The sequence below is a fragment of the Gekko japonicus genome, unplaced genomic scaffold, assembly GCF_001447785.1.
Source record: "Gekko japonicus isolate JY-2015 unplaced genomic scaffold, Gekko_japonicus_V1.1 scaffold1509, whole genome shotgun sequence".
In the NCBI taxonomy this organism is placed as follows: Eukaryota; Metazoa; Chordata; class Lepidosauria; order Squamata; family Gekkonidae; genus Gekko; species Gekko japonicus.
In genome coordinates, this window is record NW_015175404.1 from 405,631 (window position 1) to 423,481 (window position 17,851).

At 46.4% G+C, this 17,851-nt stretch overlaps 1 protein-coding gene across 1 annotated transcript in view; it reads right to left on the bottom strand.

The window, feature by feature from the left end:
- LOC107122591 (exocyst complex component 4-like) overlaps window positions 1-17,851 on the bottom strand; it is a 120,766-nt gene that overhangs the window by 73,227 nt on the left and 29,688 nt on the right. Inside the window, exon 4 of the mRNA XM_015425710.1 lies at window positions 13,691-13,868. Within this exon, the coding sequence (XP_015281196.1) occupies window positions 13,691-13,868 (178 nt within the window). The remainder of the gene's footprint in view (window positions 1-13,690; window positions 13,869-17,851) is intronic.

Sequence of the window (17,851 nt, forward strand, 5' to 3'; positions counted from 1 at the left end):
ATACCCCACCCTTCACTACCCAAAGGTGTCTCAGAGCGGCTTACAAACTCCTTTCCCTTCCCCTCCCCACAACAGACACCCTGTGAGGGAGGTGGGGCTGAGAGAGCTCTTACCGAAACTGCTCTTTTTCAAGAACAGCTCTTATCAGAACTACGGCTTGCCCAAGGCCATCCAGCCAGGTGCAAGTGGGGGAGTGGGGAATCAAACCCGGTTCTCCCAGATTATAGAGTCTGCGCACTTAACCACTACACCAAATTGAGCTATCCACTACTGTAATACTCAGAACAAAATCAACATATACGGTACTAGTGGAGACCAAGCCCTATGAGGAGAGGCTGAGGGACTTGAGAATGTTCAGTCTGGAGAAGAGGAGGTTGAGAGGGGACAGGATGGCTCTCTTGAAGTATCTTGAAGGGCCATCCCTTAGAGGAGGGCAGGGAGCTGGTCCTGTTGGCAGCAGAGGAGAGGACTCGCAAGAAGGGGTTTAAATGAAGGGCGGAAAGGCACCGGCTGGATCTTAGGAAGAACTTTTTGACAGTCAGAGTTGTGCAACAGTGGAATCAGCTGCCTGGGGAAGTGTTGAGCTCCCCCTCCCTGGCCGTCTTTAAGCAGCGGCTGGACAAACCCTTGTCAGGGATGCTCTAGGCCAGTGATGGCGAACCGTTTAGAGACCGAGGGCCCAAACTGCGACCCAAAACCCAGTTACTGATCGCGAAGTGCCAACACGGCAATTTAACCTGAATACTGAGGTTTTACTTTAGAAAAAACAACTCATACATTAACTTAAGATGATCCAAACAAAGTAAGGAAAGCAATCCCAAATGCTTTCATTTACTTAAAATTATTTGGCAGAGAATTCGACACTTTAATGATGGTCTGGGCCTGGCTGGGGCGATGGCACGCGTGCCCACAGAGAGGGCTCTGAGTGCCACCTCTGGCACCCGTGCCATAGGTTCACCACCAGTGCTATGCTGTTCCTGCATTGAGCAGGGGGTTGGACCAGATGGCCTGTATGGTCCCATCTGACTCTGTGATTCTGTGATTCTATGACTCTAGAGACAATCAGGATCATCAGTCCATTCTAGTGTTCTTTCCAGAAAGCTGCCTGAAACTGTAACCTTTTCTACACTCAGGCATGTAGACATTTCAGAGAAGCACTTCCATGACGGCTGAAGACCCTGCACCCCCATCGATCGTATTATCCTGATGAAGCGGCTGATCCGTGCTATTACATCTTTAACCGGAGGCGTCTTATTGTTCCTTTCCATCACATATTTAGTGCCGCGGCAATTATGCTCTCGACAAACTGCTAAATTAAAGAACTAAATTAGCAACATGCCTAAAATGCTTTGGGGGGGGGGGAGAAGAACCCTAATCTCTCAGTTAAGACAGAGGGAAGATGCAGAGATGCGTCTGGGAAGACGCCATAAACTCACATGTACGACTGTACAGAAACAAAGCTGGCCGCTGTGTCGCGTTTTCGGAATTAAGCAAAATATAATATGATATTCCGCGGTCACACACAAGGCAAAATGTGAATGAACCCCAAAAGAAAACCAACTCAGCTGATGCTCTCTCTCTTTCCCAGTGGCCACTTTTTACAAAATACTTCTGCACAAGCGGACACTTGTGAGACTCTAGGGGGATCATATCCTCCTCCATCCACTCACTCATCAACAGCCTTGTCGAGGAGAAGGAGGACGACGATGACGACAAGGAGGAGGAGGAGGAGGAGATTGGATTTATACCCCACCCTTCGGAGTCTCCAAGCGGCTTACAAACTCCTTTCCCTTCCCCTCCCCACAACAGAAACCCTGTGAGGGAGATGGGGCTCAGAGAGATCCGAGAGAACTGCTCTTTCAAGGATAGCCGTGACAGAACTATGGCTTGCCCAAAGTCTTCCAGTATCTGCGAGTGGAGGAGGGGGGAATCAAACCCGGTTCTCCCAGATTAGAGTCCGCCCACTTAGCCACTACACCAAACTGGCAGGAGAGGACAATCACACACGCCTACCCCTTCCCATGCTCTGCCCAACCTTCTGTTCTCCCCCTTTTTGTTTGTCTCCCACAAGCAGGATGGATACTGTGGGGCCGGCATGGGAACACTGCATGCACAAGCACACATGTGCTTCTACTTTGGGGGAATTTACCCCCCTTTTAACGTTTTGTATTTTTCTGCAATCTGGTTCCCCCAAGTTTAAAGAAGAAGCTCCCCCCCTTTCTACATGGCCCTAATCCACAGATTTAAGTATCCGCAAATTAAGACTTAGATACATTGATTCTGGGTGCAACGTGCAAGCACAAAATGCATGTGAACATCTCATTTTACAAACACGTGGTAGTAACCGCAGAGCCGTTTAGATTCTGGTGCCCACTCCCTGGGGGAAATTAAGATGACCTTCCTCCTCCTCGAATGCATTCCCATGGCCAAATGAAGGGTTTTTGTTTTATTAGGTATTGCTATTAGTAGCAAACATATTGTTGTCCTCAATGTGTCTGTCCTGCAATAAGTTACTGATTATTTTTAAGTAGTTTTTAATTGTTTTTACTGCTTTTTTATGTTTTCACATCTAATCACCTTGGGCACCCTTGAGCTGGAATTATAGTTACAACTGAAAAGGGCTGTAATTGAATAGAACACAGCAGTCACATGTGTCTTGTTTCTCCAGCTACTTTAAACGGCACATGAATTGTGAGGATAGCATCTCCAAATTACCACCCGCCTATGCTTTAAAAAGGTCAGGTGCCCCCAGAGGCCAAGGTCTGCCCTTTATATCTGACCCGTCATATGTATAAATTTTGTACGCTGATATCGTACCCAAGTACTATAATGTATTGTATGAAGCATTCCTGAAACACACACATTAAGCCTTCTCTAATAATATACTCCAAATCAGCCACTGGCAGAACACGTCAGATATATGGCAACCATTACCATTCAAGCCAAGTGCGATTTCTGTGCTGTGGAAATTCTTGCTCGTACAGGGCCAACCACACGTATCCAAGGATTACAATCACAGTGTCCTGAAAGAAGCTTCACTATTGAACTTGCTTATTGTGTTGACTTCAAGATTCATGCCAAAATTTGACTTAATCCATTGTTCACTGTCAATGCTCATCTTCTAGCAGTTTCCCACTGCCAACGTTTTATAGATGTTTTAACCAAGTTGAACACATTTCTAAACCACTTGTTTCGCAGCCAGTTTTCAACACAGTAAAAAAAAATCCAAGTACGATTCTAAAAGTTCATCGGTCACAAAGGGCATATTTTTAAGACCCACTGATTCCAGCAGGAAGGATCTGCAATTAACTTGGCTAGGCGGCGGGCTCTTTTTGCAGCAGGAACTCCTTTGCATATTAGGCGACACACCCCTAATGTAGCCAATCCTCCAAGAGCTTACAGTAGCTCCCTGTAAGAAGAGCTCTGTAAGCTCTCGGGGGATTGGCTACATTAGGGGTGTGTTGCCTAATATGCAAAGGAGTTCCTGCTACAAAAAGAGCCTGTAGGACCAAAACTAATCTGACAGCAGCCACAAAATAAAAGTTTAACACAACCAAAAGGGAAACTATTGTGTGTTAGTTCCCAAAGCCAACTAATTAAAAAGATTGGCTTTACAAAGCTTCCTGCAATTCAGTTAGGAAGCCAAACCAGTATTCCTCTCCTCTGGAAGTTCATTTGAGAGCTCAAAGGCTGTTAACAATGGACCTCTTCTTTTCCAGTATCTCCCAAAATACCAGAACATGAGGGCATCCAATGAAGTTGATGGGTAGTAGAACCAAGATGAACAAAAGGAAATAGTTCTTTATAAAGCTAGTGATTAAAACGTGGAATTCACTGCCAGAGGATGTAGTGATGGCCACAGGAAGCTTTAAAAAAGCATTGGATCTGATACATTCATGGAGGATAGGTCTATCAGTGGCTGCTAGCCATGGTGACTCTAGGGAATGTCCATGTTCAGAAACAGTCAACTGAATCCCAGTGCCTCAGCCTCTCTGCCCTCTTGTTGGCCCTCCAAATAAGCTGGTTGGCCACTGTGTGATATAGGATATTCAGGAAGTTTCCAAACAGCTCTCTGACACTGAATTTTATGGCCACTGTGTGAGACAGGATGCTGGACTAGATGGACCACCGGTCTGATCTAGCAGGGCTCTTCTGATGTTCTTATGAAGGCCCTCTATGCCCTGTTGGTGGCCCTCTAAAGTAGAACATAAGAACATAAGAGAAGCCAATGTTGGATCAGGCCAATGGCCCATCCAGTCCAACACTCTGTCACACAGTGGCCAAAAATACCTTCTGCCATCAGGAGGTCCACCATACCAGGTGCCATCAGTAAGCTGGTTGACCACCGTGTGAGACAAGAAGCTGGACTAGATGGACTACTGGTCATATCTAGCGGGGCTCTTCTGATGGTCTTATGTCAATCCAATATCCATGGGACAACAACATCCTAAGCAGGCGCATTCCCACCAATCTTAACTAGGAAGGGGAAGATATCTATCATAAATCACCCAAGCTTGCTAGGTGCTACACCCCAAAAAAACCAGAATTACAAAAACAAGGGCCTCATCACAAGCTTACAATCTACAATGAGAAGACACATAACACCACATTGGGGGGGAAGCACACAGAAGAGGGAAATAGGCAGCTGCTGACTTCCCTGTCAATAAAAGTTAAAGCCTCTCTATTGTCTTCCTTCCCTCGCCCTTCCTTCCCCCCCCCCCCAATCTGTTACTCAATTAGAACCTTGGTTACTTATACAATTTAAATATGTTCTGCAGGGCCTTTGTTAGCCAAATTGCCTTAATTTCTTAATTAATATAGGCAAATTAGGGAGCAAACACCATTGTATACAGAAGTCCCGCCTTCACTGGAAGTACCAGAAACGGACACGGAGACTGTATTCAATATAGTATCATGTCTTTTTACTGGAGAATATTTATCATTCAAACAATACACAAGCACGCACACACGTACAGATTCTAAGAAATAAAGATAGATCAAAAGCACATTTGCATTAGCAGGACATTCGTTGATTGGGTGATATTTACCCTGACCTCAATGATTGAGCCATTCCAATGGAAAAATGGAGGGGTTAGAAATAGAAGATGGGGAACACGTGCTCTGAACCGGCAGAACCACGTGGACTCTAGCTGCAGATCTAGAGTTTAAAGATGGAGGTAGGGTAATTGGATAGCAAGCGGGATATAAGAGGGTTAAAGCTTCGATAGGGGTCGTGGAGGGGTCGAGAGAGAGAGCATGTGGTCAGATAGCATCTTTTATAATGTGGTGTGGGGGGGCAGGCTAGGCTGACCACATCCCCCTGTGACACCCCCTGTTAGTCCATCCCATACAACATACTATTGGCTAGCTGGAAGAGGGGAGGGGGACTAAGGAGTGGTCAATATTGAGATCTAGAAACTTAGACCGGAAGCTGGCACCTGGTTGCAGGTAAGAAGAGTCATTAGGTTAAGGCTATTGTCTCTTGATGGCCCTAGCCTGCTTGCTGATGAGTGAGCGATTAGTTGCTAAGCAACCATGAATAGAGTCTCTGAGCTGCGTGCAGCTTTGCAGGGCTGGAGGTGGTGGGGGGGGGAAGAGAGGTTTCCTACATGTGCTGGTAGTTTTGCAGGGTTGGAGGTGGTGGGGGGGAAGGGTTTGCCTACATGTGCTGGAAGAAGCTCCTAATGGCGTCTGGAGTTCTCTGTCCTCATTACTTTCCATGGCATGGTGTCTGGGGCATTGTACAGGCTTATGGAACTGCTTCATCTCACAGCAGGCAAGATGGCTGGTGACTCTGGACCATCACTGTGGCAGCAACACTAAAGGAAGGCGTCCCTCTCTCAGGTGTGCAGTCTCAACAGGTATTCCCAGGTCACCATGTTGTACAGTTCCTTTGCACAGTCCATACAGTTCATGAAAAAAACACATTGATAGGCTTGCATGGCAACACCTTCCACCGCCCAAAGCCCCCTAGGTAACAATCCAAAGTTACAAAAATAAAAACGGGTACTAATAGGTCAAAAGATTTCTGTTGCAAAGTGATTTCTACGCTGGAGGAACATTTCCACAAGATAGAGCGCACGGCATGTGGCGAAGGCGTGATTACACTAATCTCAACAATTGCTCCTTCGCCCGATTGCTGCCCACTACTTCCATCTGCTCGCAAAAAAGCATCAACACATCAACGCTCGGGAAAGATTCAGACACCCACAAAACCAATCCCACCTGTCAGAACTGTGTTTTGTGTACTTGCTTGCAAAAGTGTTAAGGTTACCCTCAAATTACGGGTGCTCGAGATGAACCTGCTAATAATTCAGGGTGATAGTAAGTTTCTTGGCTTGCAAAAATGTTCGGCTGTAGAGTCTCTCTCCAGCTTCAGTAAGCAAACTGGAGGCAGTCGAGTTCCAGGGAACAGGACTGGAGATTGCTTACACAGACAATTCAGCGGTTGTCATCTCAGAGTGCATTCTGGTGTAATTTGACCAGGAACTGCCTTAAACACACACACACACATCGATCGACTGTCGTTTCTGAGGGTAGAAATGTTGGTCTACAGTAGAACAGCTTAGATTTGAGTCCAGTGGCACCATAGACACCAACAAGATTTTTGGGGTATGAACTTTCGAGTGTCAAAACTGACGAAGAGAGAATGGGAAGAAAAGCTACTTGGATCCAACTTGTGACATCAAAAACTGAGTTCCATTTTCCCTCCTGAGCGCCTCTCCTTGTCTAAACTCTGTGTCTACTGACAATGGTGTCGTCATCCACCCTACAAAAAAATGACTTTGGCCTTATATTTACCTTTTCTACTTCCTTTTCTCCACATCTTCTAATGGTTATTTGTTTGTTTACATTGGGGGGATAGCACTCTTCCTCTCAACTAGCGATGTGCACTTTAAAAATCTTCATATTAACACTGATCTAGATTTTGTTGGGGGGGGAAGGGGAACATACTTTTCATTATCTCAAATTCCTGGGACTCTCCTTGCCATTTTGTGATCTTTTTTCAGGTCCCCAAAATTAAGGACCATTTTAGGAATTGCCTCCCATTTCTACTATCCCCCAGAGGCAGCCAGAAAATGGAGGGAGGGAGGATGTATCTCCATCCTTTTACATTTTGAAGGGCTGTTATATTCCATGGAAAGATCTGCATTTCGTAGACAATTACGGCCTCTTAAAATCTGAAATAAGGCTGTTAACGATAGGACATTTTGGAGGTCATTAATTCACGGGGTCACCCGTTAACAAGAAGAAGAAGAGGAGATTGGATTTATACCCCGCCCTTCACTACCCAAGGGAGTCTCAGAGCGGCTTACAAGCTCCTTTCCTTTCCCCTCCCCACAACAGACACCCTGTGAGGTTGGTGAGGCTGAGAGAGCTCTTGACAGAAACTGCACTTTTTCAAGAACAGCTCTTATCAGAACTACGGCTTGCCCATGGTCATCCAGCCAGGTGCAAGTGGAGGAGTGGGGAATCAAACCCAGTTCTCCCAGATTAGAGTCAGCGCACTTAACCACGACACCAAACTGGCTCACCAGTTGGAAGTGACTTGATGGCACTTAATACACACACACAATTTAAAGGAACTGGAGATGCTAAAAGATCATCGGGTAGGCCAGCCTGGGAGAACAAGTCTACCACTCACAGGAAATAAGGGACCTTTTCTTGTTGTTCAGTCGCACAGTCGAGTCCGACTCTTCGCGACCCCATGGACCAGATCCCGCCAGGCCTTCTTGTCTTCCGCCGTCCTCAGATAAGGGACCTACCCATACAAAATAGAATAATAGAATCGCATTATTCTGTGATTCTATTTTGTCTGGGGAATCCTCGGTAGGGATGGGCACAAACCACATTTTTGCAGTTTTGTTGGTGGTTGTTGTCTAAACCAGAAACCGAACCACGGACCCATATGAATGGGGAGGTTGGTTTGCGATTCGTCCCAGTTTGAATTGGTTCGTGAGCTATTTAAAGTTTAAACCCCTGCTTTCTGTTCCCCACTGCTTTTCGCAGGGGGCAGAAAGCAAAGGGTGAAATGGCTCAGAGCCATTTAAACCCCTGCTTTCTGTTCACTGTGAAAGGCAGAAGGGAGTGGAAAGCAGGGGGTTAAACTATAAATAGCTCATGAACCAATACACCTACAGAAATACTGGCCTTTAAGGTCAGAAACTTTGCAAAACATCTGTCTGGTAGTGCCAGCTTTCCCTCTCTCCCTCTTGGCTCCTGGGCATCCCCAAACCTGAAACACTCCCAGAATTCTGGGAGGTACTCATTACTGCCCATCCTCTTGAACAAGTTCACTCCTTCAATTATCTGGGCTTCCATTTTCATTCATCTCTTTCTTGGACCCTGGGCTGCAAACAAGCAAGCTTCAACCAGTACCAGAATAAATCCTGCAGCTGTTCTGATGTTCTTTTTCCCCCCTTGGCAGGTGTTATATTCCTTAGGCATTACAAGTGTTTAAGTTATGGCTCAGCTATTATGTTGTTGTTCAGTTGCACAGTCAAGTCTGACTCTTCGGGACCCCATGGACCAGATCACACCAGGCCTTCCTGTCTTCTGCCGTCCTCTGAAGTTTGCTCAACTTCATGTTCATTGCATCGGTGACACTGTCTAACCATCTCATCCTTTGCCGTCCCCTTCTTCTTTGACCTTCAATCTTTCCCAGCATCAGGGTCTTCTCCAGTGAGGGCTCCCTTCTCATTGGGTGGCCAAAGTATTTGAGCTTCAACTTCAGTATCTGGCCTTCCGGGGAACAGTCAGGGTTGATTTCTTTTAGGACTGACTGATTTGATCTCCTTGCATTCCAGGGGACTCTCAACAGTCTTCTCCAGCACCATAGTTCAACTCTTATATGGAGCCCTAATTTGGTTTTATTCTGTTGATCACATCCAAAGTACATTTCTGTGTGCTCTTTCTGGAGTGACTAGGTGCATAGCTTCTACAGCATTGTGACTAGAGGTGGGTATGAAGCACATTTCAGCCTTAGTTTGGTCTGCAGCAATTAAGTTGCAGTTATCCAACTCCTTTTCAACTATGGTCAACTGACTTCAATCTGACTCCTCTTCCAGTTCTTGCAGCCAGGGGACACACAAGAAAACTACCTATTTGGGTTTCTCAGTAGCTTATTTATCATTACAGGGTTTAAATAAAGCCTGTACAGTAAGTGACAGGAAAGCTGGTAGAACTGGGCTGTCAACTGTTGTAGCTGGCATTAAGCAGTCTACTCACCTATCTATCTAGGTTCTGTGCCTTCATTCCCCTTTTCTTACAATAAATATTTATCCTATCTCACAGTCCCTACTTATCATAGGCTGTTCTTCTCAGCCTATTTTAATGTGCTCCCTTTAGTGGAACTAACTTGTAGATACAGGGGAATCCGCTGACAGCAGAAGTTCTGCCACTGTAGAGCTCAGGTTGTAGAACCCAATCCACGTGTGGGGGGGGGGGAGAGAAGAAGAAGAGGAGGAGGAGGAGGAGGAGGAGATTGGATCTATACCCCACCCTTCACTACCCAAGGAAGTCTCAGAGCGGCTTACAAACTCCTTTCCCTTCCCCTCCCCACAACAGACACCCTGTGAGGTAGGTGGGGCTGAGAGAGCTCTGACAGAAACTGCTCTATTTCAAGAACAGCTCTGACAGAACTATGCCTTGCCCAAGGTCATCCAGCAGCTGCAAGTGGAGGAGTGGGGAATCAAACCCGGTTCTCCCAGATTAGAGTCCACGCACTTAACCATTACACCAAACTGGCTTTCAGATGGGCACGAACCAGCTCACACACTAAAGCTCATCGTGAATTTTGGACAGTTCGTGGTTCGCAAACTAATTCACAAACTGAAAAGCTGCCATGAACTTCCATGAATTTTAAGGCAGTTTGTGGGAGTTTGTGAAGAACAGAAAGCAGGGATTTAAATGGCTCTATTTAATCCCCTGCTTTCTGCTCTTCATGAAAAACTGCTAAGCGGTGAGGAGCAGAAAGGGGTTTCAATGGCTCCAAGCCATTTAAACGCTTTCTTTCTGCTCTCCGCCATTCAGCTGTTTGGTTTAAATGGCTCAGAGCCATTTCAACTGCTGCTTTCTGCTCACCACTGCCTTTGCCATGGAACAGAAAGCAGAGGGTTTAAATGACTCGAAGCCATTTAAACCCCTTTCTGCTCCCTGCAAAAAGCAGCAGGGAGCAGAAAGCAGGGTCACAACGTATTGGTTTGTGGTTCAACCACAAACCAAACCACAAAAAGTGCTTTCTGCCCATCCCTAGTAGTGGTTATTTAGAAGTATTTGTGACACTGGGATAATAACCCATGTGTGACTTTTTAAAAGCCACCTTGAGAGATGGTAGCTCGGCTATGGAGCATTATTTTTTAAATTTTCTGTGCGTTGATACATCTTGCCATGCATAAACAATAACGTATTAGGAGACGGCAGCCAGCTTTGATCTATCTGAACTTGCTTATCTTTTCTCCTTGTGCATTGTAATGATCCAGTTTAAATTGAGTCTTGAACAAATCCTATGTAGCCTCAAGGCTTCTGCCCACACCTTGGTGCATCATATGTTCTGTGCTTGTATCCCCTTTGTGTTCAGTACTTTCTTCTTTCATGCAAGAGAGCCAGTGTGGCTTTGTGGTTAAGAGCAGCAGACTCTAAACTGGAGAATCGGGTTTGATTTTCCACTCCTCCTCCACATGAAGCCTGCTGGTTGACCTTTGGCCAGTCTCTCAGAACTCTCAGCCCCACCTACCTATTCTGGGAAGAGGAAGGGAAGGCAATAGTAAGCCGCCTTGAGGCTCCTCAAAAAGTAGAGAAAAGCAGGATATAAATACCTACTCTTATTAATTAATTAATTAATTTCTACCCTGCCCTCCCCACCAAAGTGGGCTCAGGGCGGCTTCTATAGGATATTGCACAACTAATCCTAACAATATACAGTATAACAATAACAAATCCTTCGAATTCTTATCGCAGACGTATTGATATTTTATTTTATTTTAAAATTTAATGGTATCATCTTTTTATTATGAGAACCTTCTAATTTCTGAATTGTGTTTGTATGCAGACTATATTTTGCTAAACATCTGTATTGGGTGACCAGCCTGACAAAGTCTAATGTTCTGTTGAGCTTTTATGGACTATATTATTGAAAATATACTGAGAATTTTAGTTATTCCCGGAATTTTGAGAATATTTTTGAACCCTTCAGATAGTCACAAGCCAACCCAAAACAGGTAATTTCGGGTTTATTTTCAGCTGGGATATATGTGAATGTACAGGTCTGCTCTCAACCCTGTCGGCAAAATCTCTGTCCTTTGCTACGGCAGTATCTTCTTCTCTTACCTGTTGTTTGCACCCCAGCCACATTTACTGCCAACAAATTTATTCAGTTTTCATAAGAACATCAGAAGAGTCCTGCTGGATCAGACCAATGGTCCATCTAGTCCAGCATCCTGTCTCATACACTGGCCAATCCTTTCAAGGGCTAACAACAGGGCAGAGAGGCCGAGGCCTTCAGAAGAACATCAGAAGAACCCTGCTGGATCAGACCAGAGGTCCCTCTAGTCCAGCATCCTGTCTCACACAGTGGCCAACCAGTTCCTCTCAAGGGCCAACAACAGGGCAGAGAGGCCGAGGCCTTCAGAAGAACATCAGAAGAACCCTGCTGGATCAGACCAGGGGTCCATCTAGTCCAGCATCCTGTCTCACACAGTGGCCAACCAGTTCCTCTCGAGGGCCAACAACAGGGCAGAGAGGACGAAGCCTTCATAAGAACATCAGAAGAACCCTGCTGGATCAGACCAGTGGTCCATCTAGTCCAGCATCCTGTCTCACACAGTGGCCAACCCTCTTCATCCGTACAGACACATCTAATGTAACTCACTGGGAAACTTAATGTTCTGGTTCAGCTATGCCAGGTACACTAGGAGGAGGAGAGGAGGAGGAGGAGGAGGAGATTGGATTTATACCCTGCCCTTCACTCGGAGTCTCATAGCGGCTTACAAACTCCTTTCCCTTCCCCTCCCCACAACAGACACCCTGTGAGGTAAGTGGGACTGAGAGAGCTCTGAGAGAACTGCCCTTGAGAGAACAGCTCTGACAGAACTATGGCTTGCCCAAGGTCATCCAGCAGCTGCGAGTGGAGAAGTGGGGAATCAAACCCGGTTCTCCTAGATTAGAGTCCGCACATTTAACCACGACATCAAACTGGCTTTCTTTAAGGAAAAGACTGGGCAAAACATTGTCACAGCTCTATATGAACAACTTTGTAGAGAGGCCAAATGCCACGTACCTGCTGGAAATTCCAGTTTGTCAATATGCAGCAAGTTACTGCGGAAGGATGACGACACGGAGAGAGATACATTGCCAGATTGCATGCCTTGTTTCACAAGCACTCCTTACATTCCTCCCCCCACAAAATTTAGATTACAAGCTTCACAGGTCCCTTACGTTACTCTGCAGAGCCCCGCCCTGCTTCTTATTCTGCAGCTTTATGGTGTTATTCCACCGTACTAAAACTTCCTACTGAAGCAGCTTAACTCCCATTCACATATTATCCCCAGGGGGGTGAGATATGACCACAATGTGAGTTTCCCCGACCCTGTCAGAGCACTAGAGCTATAAAGTAGAGGCAGAAAAATTCACAGCACGATGATGGGCATCATAACAAAAGGGTAAAGTGCTCCTAAGCATTATTTTATTTTATTTATATCCCGCCCTCCCCGCAAACATGCTCAGGCCGGCTCACAGTTTCGGGCACCATGTGCCAAATATAAAAACATATAAAAACACATAAACGAAATAAAACAACCGTATTTTGCAATTAAAGTGCTCAGTGGTGTTAGTCCTTCAATCAAATTTAGACGGCACATTGTAGATGTAATACAAAGTCCCGGTTCAGCGGTAATCGATCTGTCGCGATGCTGTGGCTCGATCCTCATAGGGCCGGCCCACTACCCCGTTGTTACTAACGATAATAGTTGGTGGCAGGGCTTTTTTTGTATAAAAAGCCCAGCAGGAACTCATTAGCATAATAGGCCACACCCAACAGAAGAGATTCATTAGACCCCTGACAGCACAGCTCATTAGCATATTAGGCCACACATCCCATGTTACCAGAAGTGTGGTCATCCAGACACACCCACCTTTTGCTTCTTATTCTGTTTACCTTGTTTGTTGTCAAAACCCAGGGCCTTTTTCTAGCAAAACTTCCTTTGCATGTTAGGCCACACACCCCTAACATAGCCTAACATAGCCACTCCTAATGCGTTTCTGCTGTTGGGTGTGGCCTATTATGCTAATGAGTTCCTGCTGGGTGTGGCCAACTCGGGAGCCAGCCGGAACTCCGTTCCTGTGCGTTCCTGCCCCAAAATAGCCCTGGTTGGTGGTAGTGGTAGTGGCGGCTCCTAATTAAAAGCCTGGCGGAAGAGCTCCGTCTTACAGGCCCTGCGGAACTTATGAGGGGAAGAGGGGGAAATTTGCCATGGGGATGCCATTTTGGGTTGCACCCCGTAACCAATACAGTATGCACCTGGTTGCCTGATCGGTTCTGCTACCGAAACCATCATGTTCCCGCTCGACGTTGCACACAGCTTCAGCCATCTGCCCAAGATGGAAGCCACGTCCCAGAATTCCAAAGCCTGGGCTTGAAAAGCAAGACCCCCCCCCCCTCGGGAGTCCGTTTATACTTGTTCGAGCCTCTTACCTGCAAGACATCCTGGATCTTCACCCACACGTCTGCCATGTCGTATAGCTTGATGTCGCCATCAGACTGACTGGAGGGAGAAGCCACGGTCTGCTGAAGATGCCCCAGGACAACAGCATGTGCAGCGGCAACCGCGTTGAATTTGTCAAAGAGAAGTTCCAGCAATTCCAGGAGCAACCTACAAATCATTATGGAAAGAGAGAGAGAGGGAATCAACCGCCATCCCTTAATTCTGTATGCATTTCAAGGTTGGTAGGTTAATAGAGTGGTATTACAATAGTCCCACAAGTAGATAACCTGGAAAGCAAGCAAACAATCAAGACCGCAAATTAACTCCAAGCAGAACATTATGACTGGTTTACCAGCCTTCTCAAATCTTTATCCCCAAAAGGTTACAACTAAGAAGAAATGGATAGCACAACCTGCAAAAATGGAAAGACTAAAGATACAAACTGGAAGATCGTGAGGTTGCAGCTCTGATTTCTGCAGCATGATTGACATGGCTGTAAATGCACAAACGGCACAGCAGACTTAGAGGTGGGGAAATTGAGTATATCCCAGCTGATCCCAGGTCTGCTTCATTGACTATGCTAAAGCTTTTGACTGTGTGGATCACAACAAACTATGGCAGGTCCTTAAAGAGATGGGAGTACCAGACCACCTCACATGTCTCTTGAGAAACCTGTATAAGGGCCAAGAAGCGACAGTTAGAACCGGATATGGAACAACTGATTGGTTCAGCATAGGAAAAGGAGTACGACAAGGATGTATATTGTCACCTTGCTTATTTAATATATATGCAGAGTACATCATGCGATATGCTGGCCTGGATGAATCACAAGCGGGAATTAAGATTGCTGGGGAAAAGATCAACAACCTCAGATATGCAGATGATACCACTCTAATGGCTGAAAGTGAAGAGGACCTAAAGAGCCTCTTGCTCAGAGTAAAAGAGGAGAGCGCAAAAGTGGGCTTGAAGCTCAACATCAAAAAAACTAAGATCATGGCATCCGGCCCCATCACTCCTTGGCAAATAGAAGGGGAAGTCGTGGAAGTAGTGACAGACTTCACGTTCCTGGGATCCCAGATCACCGCAGACTGTGACTGCAGCCATGAAATTAAAAGACGCCTGCTCCTTGGGAGGAAAGCGATGGCGAACCTAAACAGCATGATAAAAAGTAGAGACATCACCCTGCCAACAAAAGTCCGCATGGTCAAAGCAATGGTATTCCCAGTAGTCATGTATGGCTGCGAGAGCTGGACTATAAGGAAGGCCGAGCGCCGAAGAATAGATTCTTTTGAACTATGGTGCTGGAGAAGACTCTTGAGAGTCCCTTGGACTGCAAGAAGAACAAATCAGTCAATCCTCAAAGAAATCAACCCTGACTGTTCCCTGGAAGGCCAGATAATGAAACTGAAGCTCAAATACTTTGGCCACCAAATGAGAAGGGAGCACTCACTGGAGAAGACCCTGATGCTGGGAAAGATTGAAGGTCAAAGAAGACGGGGACGGCAAAGGATGAGATGGTTAGACAGTGTCATCGATGCAACGAACATGAAATTGAGCCAACTTCAGAGGACGGCGGAAGACAGGAGGGCCTGGCGGGAGCTGGTCCATGGGGTCACGAAGAGTCGGACTCGACTGTGCGACTGAACAACAATATAGGCTCTCGAGAGGCAAAGCTCCCTTAGTATCTTTGATTCTCGAACGTTTATACCCTGGAAGCATTGTTGGGTCTCTTAAGGTGTTACTGGACTTGAATCTAGCTCTTTGACTGCAGACCGACACAGTTATCCTCCGAAACTGTCCTAGCTGAGCTGGCTGTGGGGGATTCCCACTGCAGAGGCAATGTTGCAAACCTGCAGGCTGAGAGGCTCTTTCATCATGTCCTGACATAGACAGCTTTAAAAGTGGACAGGATAGATTCACAGAAGAAAGGCCTATCAGTGGCTACAAGCCATGGTGACTGAAGGGAACCTCCACGTTCAGAGAAAGTCAACCTCTGAATCCCAGTGGCAGGAGGCAACATCAGGGAAAGGCCTCGACCTCCATGCTCTGTCACTGGCCCTCCAGAAGAACTAGCTGTGTGAGACAGGATGCTGGACTAGATGGGCCACCAGTCTGATCCAGCTGAGTTCTTCTCATGGATTCCATGCAGAACTCCATGCATCAAAGATGGTAATATCTCTGACCACTGAACTGCTGTCTTGTGGGGGTGTGGACAGGAAAGAAGAAACATCCCATGTTATCATACCTCCTGTTTTCTCCTCGCTGAAAAAGCGCTCTTTGGAGGCTGCCTGGTAGGCATCATTTTCCTTTTTGGAACACAGTCCATGCGTGCTGTGGAGATCTGTGGCGATCGCCTGGAACACCTCACGGCCAACCTGGTTACCACACTGCCCAAGTTGTATTGTGATGATTGACATGCTTGCCTTAATCTTGTTTTAGCTTCGTTCCTAAACAAGAAGAATTAGGTTGCTTGTGATTGGGTCTCATTGAATTCAAATAGGCTTACAAATTATTACTTCCTATTTTTTATCCTTGCCTTCCTGTCTACAAGGACCTTTCCGATTACTAACTTCTGTACAGTTTCTGTCCATGCAGTATTGACCTAATAGAATAAATAATTTAGTAAATATCATTACACTCTTCTGAAGTTCTTCTATTCTTATGGTATCTGTCCTTCTCTCTCCTTTAAAAAAACAAAACTAAGCATTCAGCCTGAGGAAGAGCTCTGGTAAGTTCAAAGGCTCTCTCTATACCGTGACATTTCAGTTGTTCCTAAGAAAAAGTACATTATACAAGCATGGTTAGTTTCATAAGAACATAAGAGAAGCCAACGTTGGATCAGGCCAATGTCCCATCCAGTCCAACACTCTGTCACAGGGTGGCCAAAATACCAGGTGCCAGGTTGGTCCTAATGGACCAATGCACTACCTGCTGTTTTGGTACAAGAGATTCTCGTGGGAGCTTATGCTGAAGCAAACCTCTGGGCGTCTAGCAGAAAAAGGGACTTGAAAGCACCAGAGATGTTGACATGCAGCAAATCCAAGCCATGGCTATACAGGACAGGGTCTGGCCAACTTAGAACCTGACTGTCAGATCCAGCCTCAACCCCAAACCAATAGTAACAAGTCTCCTGGTTGAGTTTAATCATGATGTGGCTACAAGCTTGCCCATGCTTGCACTCACAAGGAACAGAAGAACAGAAGAGAAGCCATGTTGGATCAGGCCAATGGCCCATCCAGTTCAACACTCAGTGTCCAAAACCCAGGTGCCATCAGGAGGTCCACCAGTGGGGCCCAGAACTCCAGAAGCCCTCCCACTGTTGCCTCCCTCAAGCACCAACCAAGAAGACAGAGCATCACTGCCCCAGACATAAGAACATAAGAGAACCATCTTGGATCAGGCCAATGGCCCATCCAGTCCAACACCCTGTGTCACACAGTGGCTAAAACCCATGTGGCATTATGAGGTCCACCAGCTGGGCCAGAACTCCAGAAGTCCTCCCACTGTTGCCCCCCAAGCAATGTTCCCTCTAAGCTGTGGAGTCTTGTGAGCAAAAATTGTACTTTGTGAGCTACTGGCATGAAAGTTGTGAGCGAGTGATTTGGCTGCTGCATAAATCAGTTTGCTCTGGAGCCATCCCTCCTGAGCGAAGACAAAAATCTGTGAGCCCTCCTGAAGAACCTCCCACTGTTGCCCCCCAAGTACAAAGAATACAGATCATCCCTGCCCCAGACAGAGTCTTCCATCCACACCTTGCAGCTAATAGCCATTGATGGACCTCTGCTCTGTATGTTGCAAAACTGAACTATGCAAGAAGGGTTTTCTGCACAGTTAATAGGGATGTACCCTACGAAACGGTTCCCAGACTGACTTGATCACACTTGATGCCACACACAACTCTTGTGAACATTATATCCTTATACTAATAGCCACGTTGCCCCCGTGAGTGCGGATATCTAAATCCGCGCTCCGGGGGCAGCTAGGGGGAAGGGAGAGGTTTGTGCACACGTGGGGCAGTCCCCACGTGTGCACAAAAATGCTAAATGTTGCACAAAATTTCGGGGGGATGTTTAAATCCCCCCGAAAGTGCCAGAGTGTTCCGTGCGCATGCGCACGGAACGCTCTACGAAGGCCGCCGCCGCTTGCGAAGG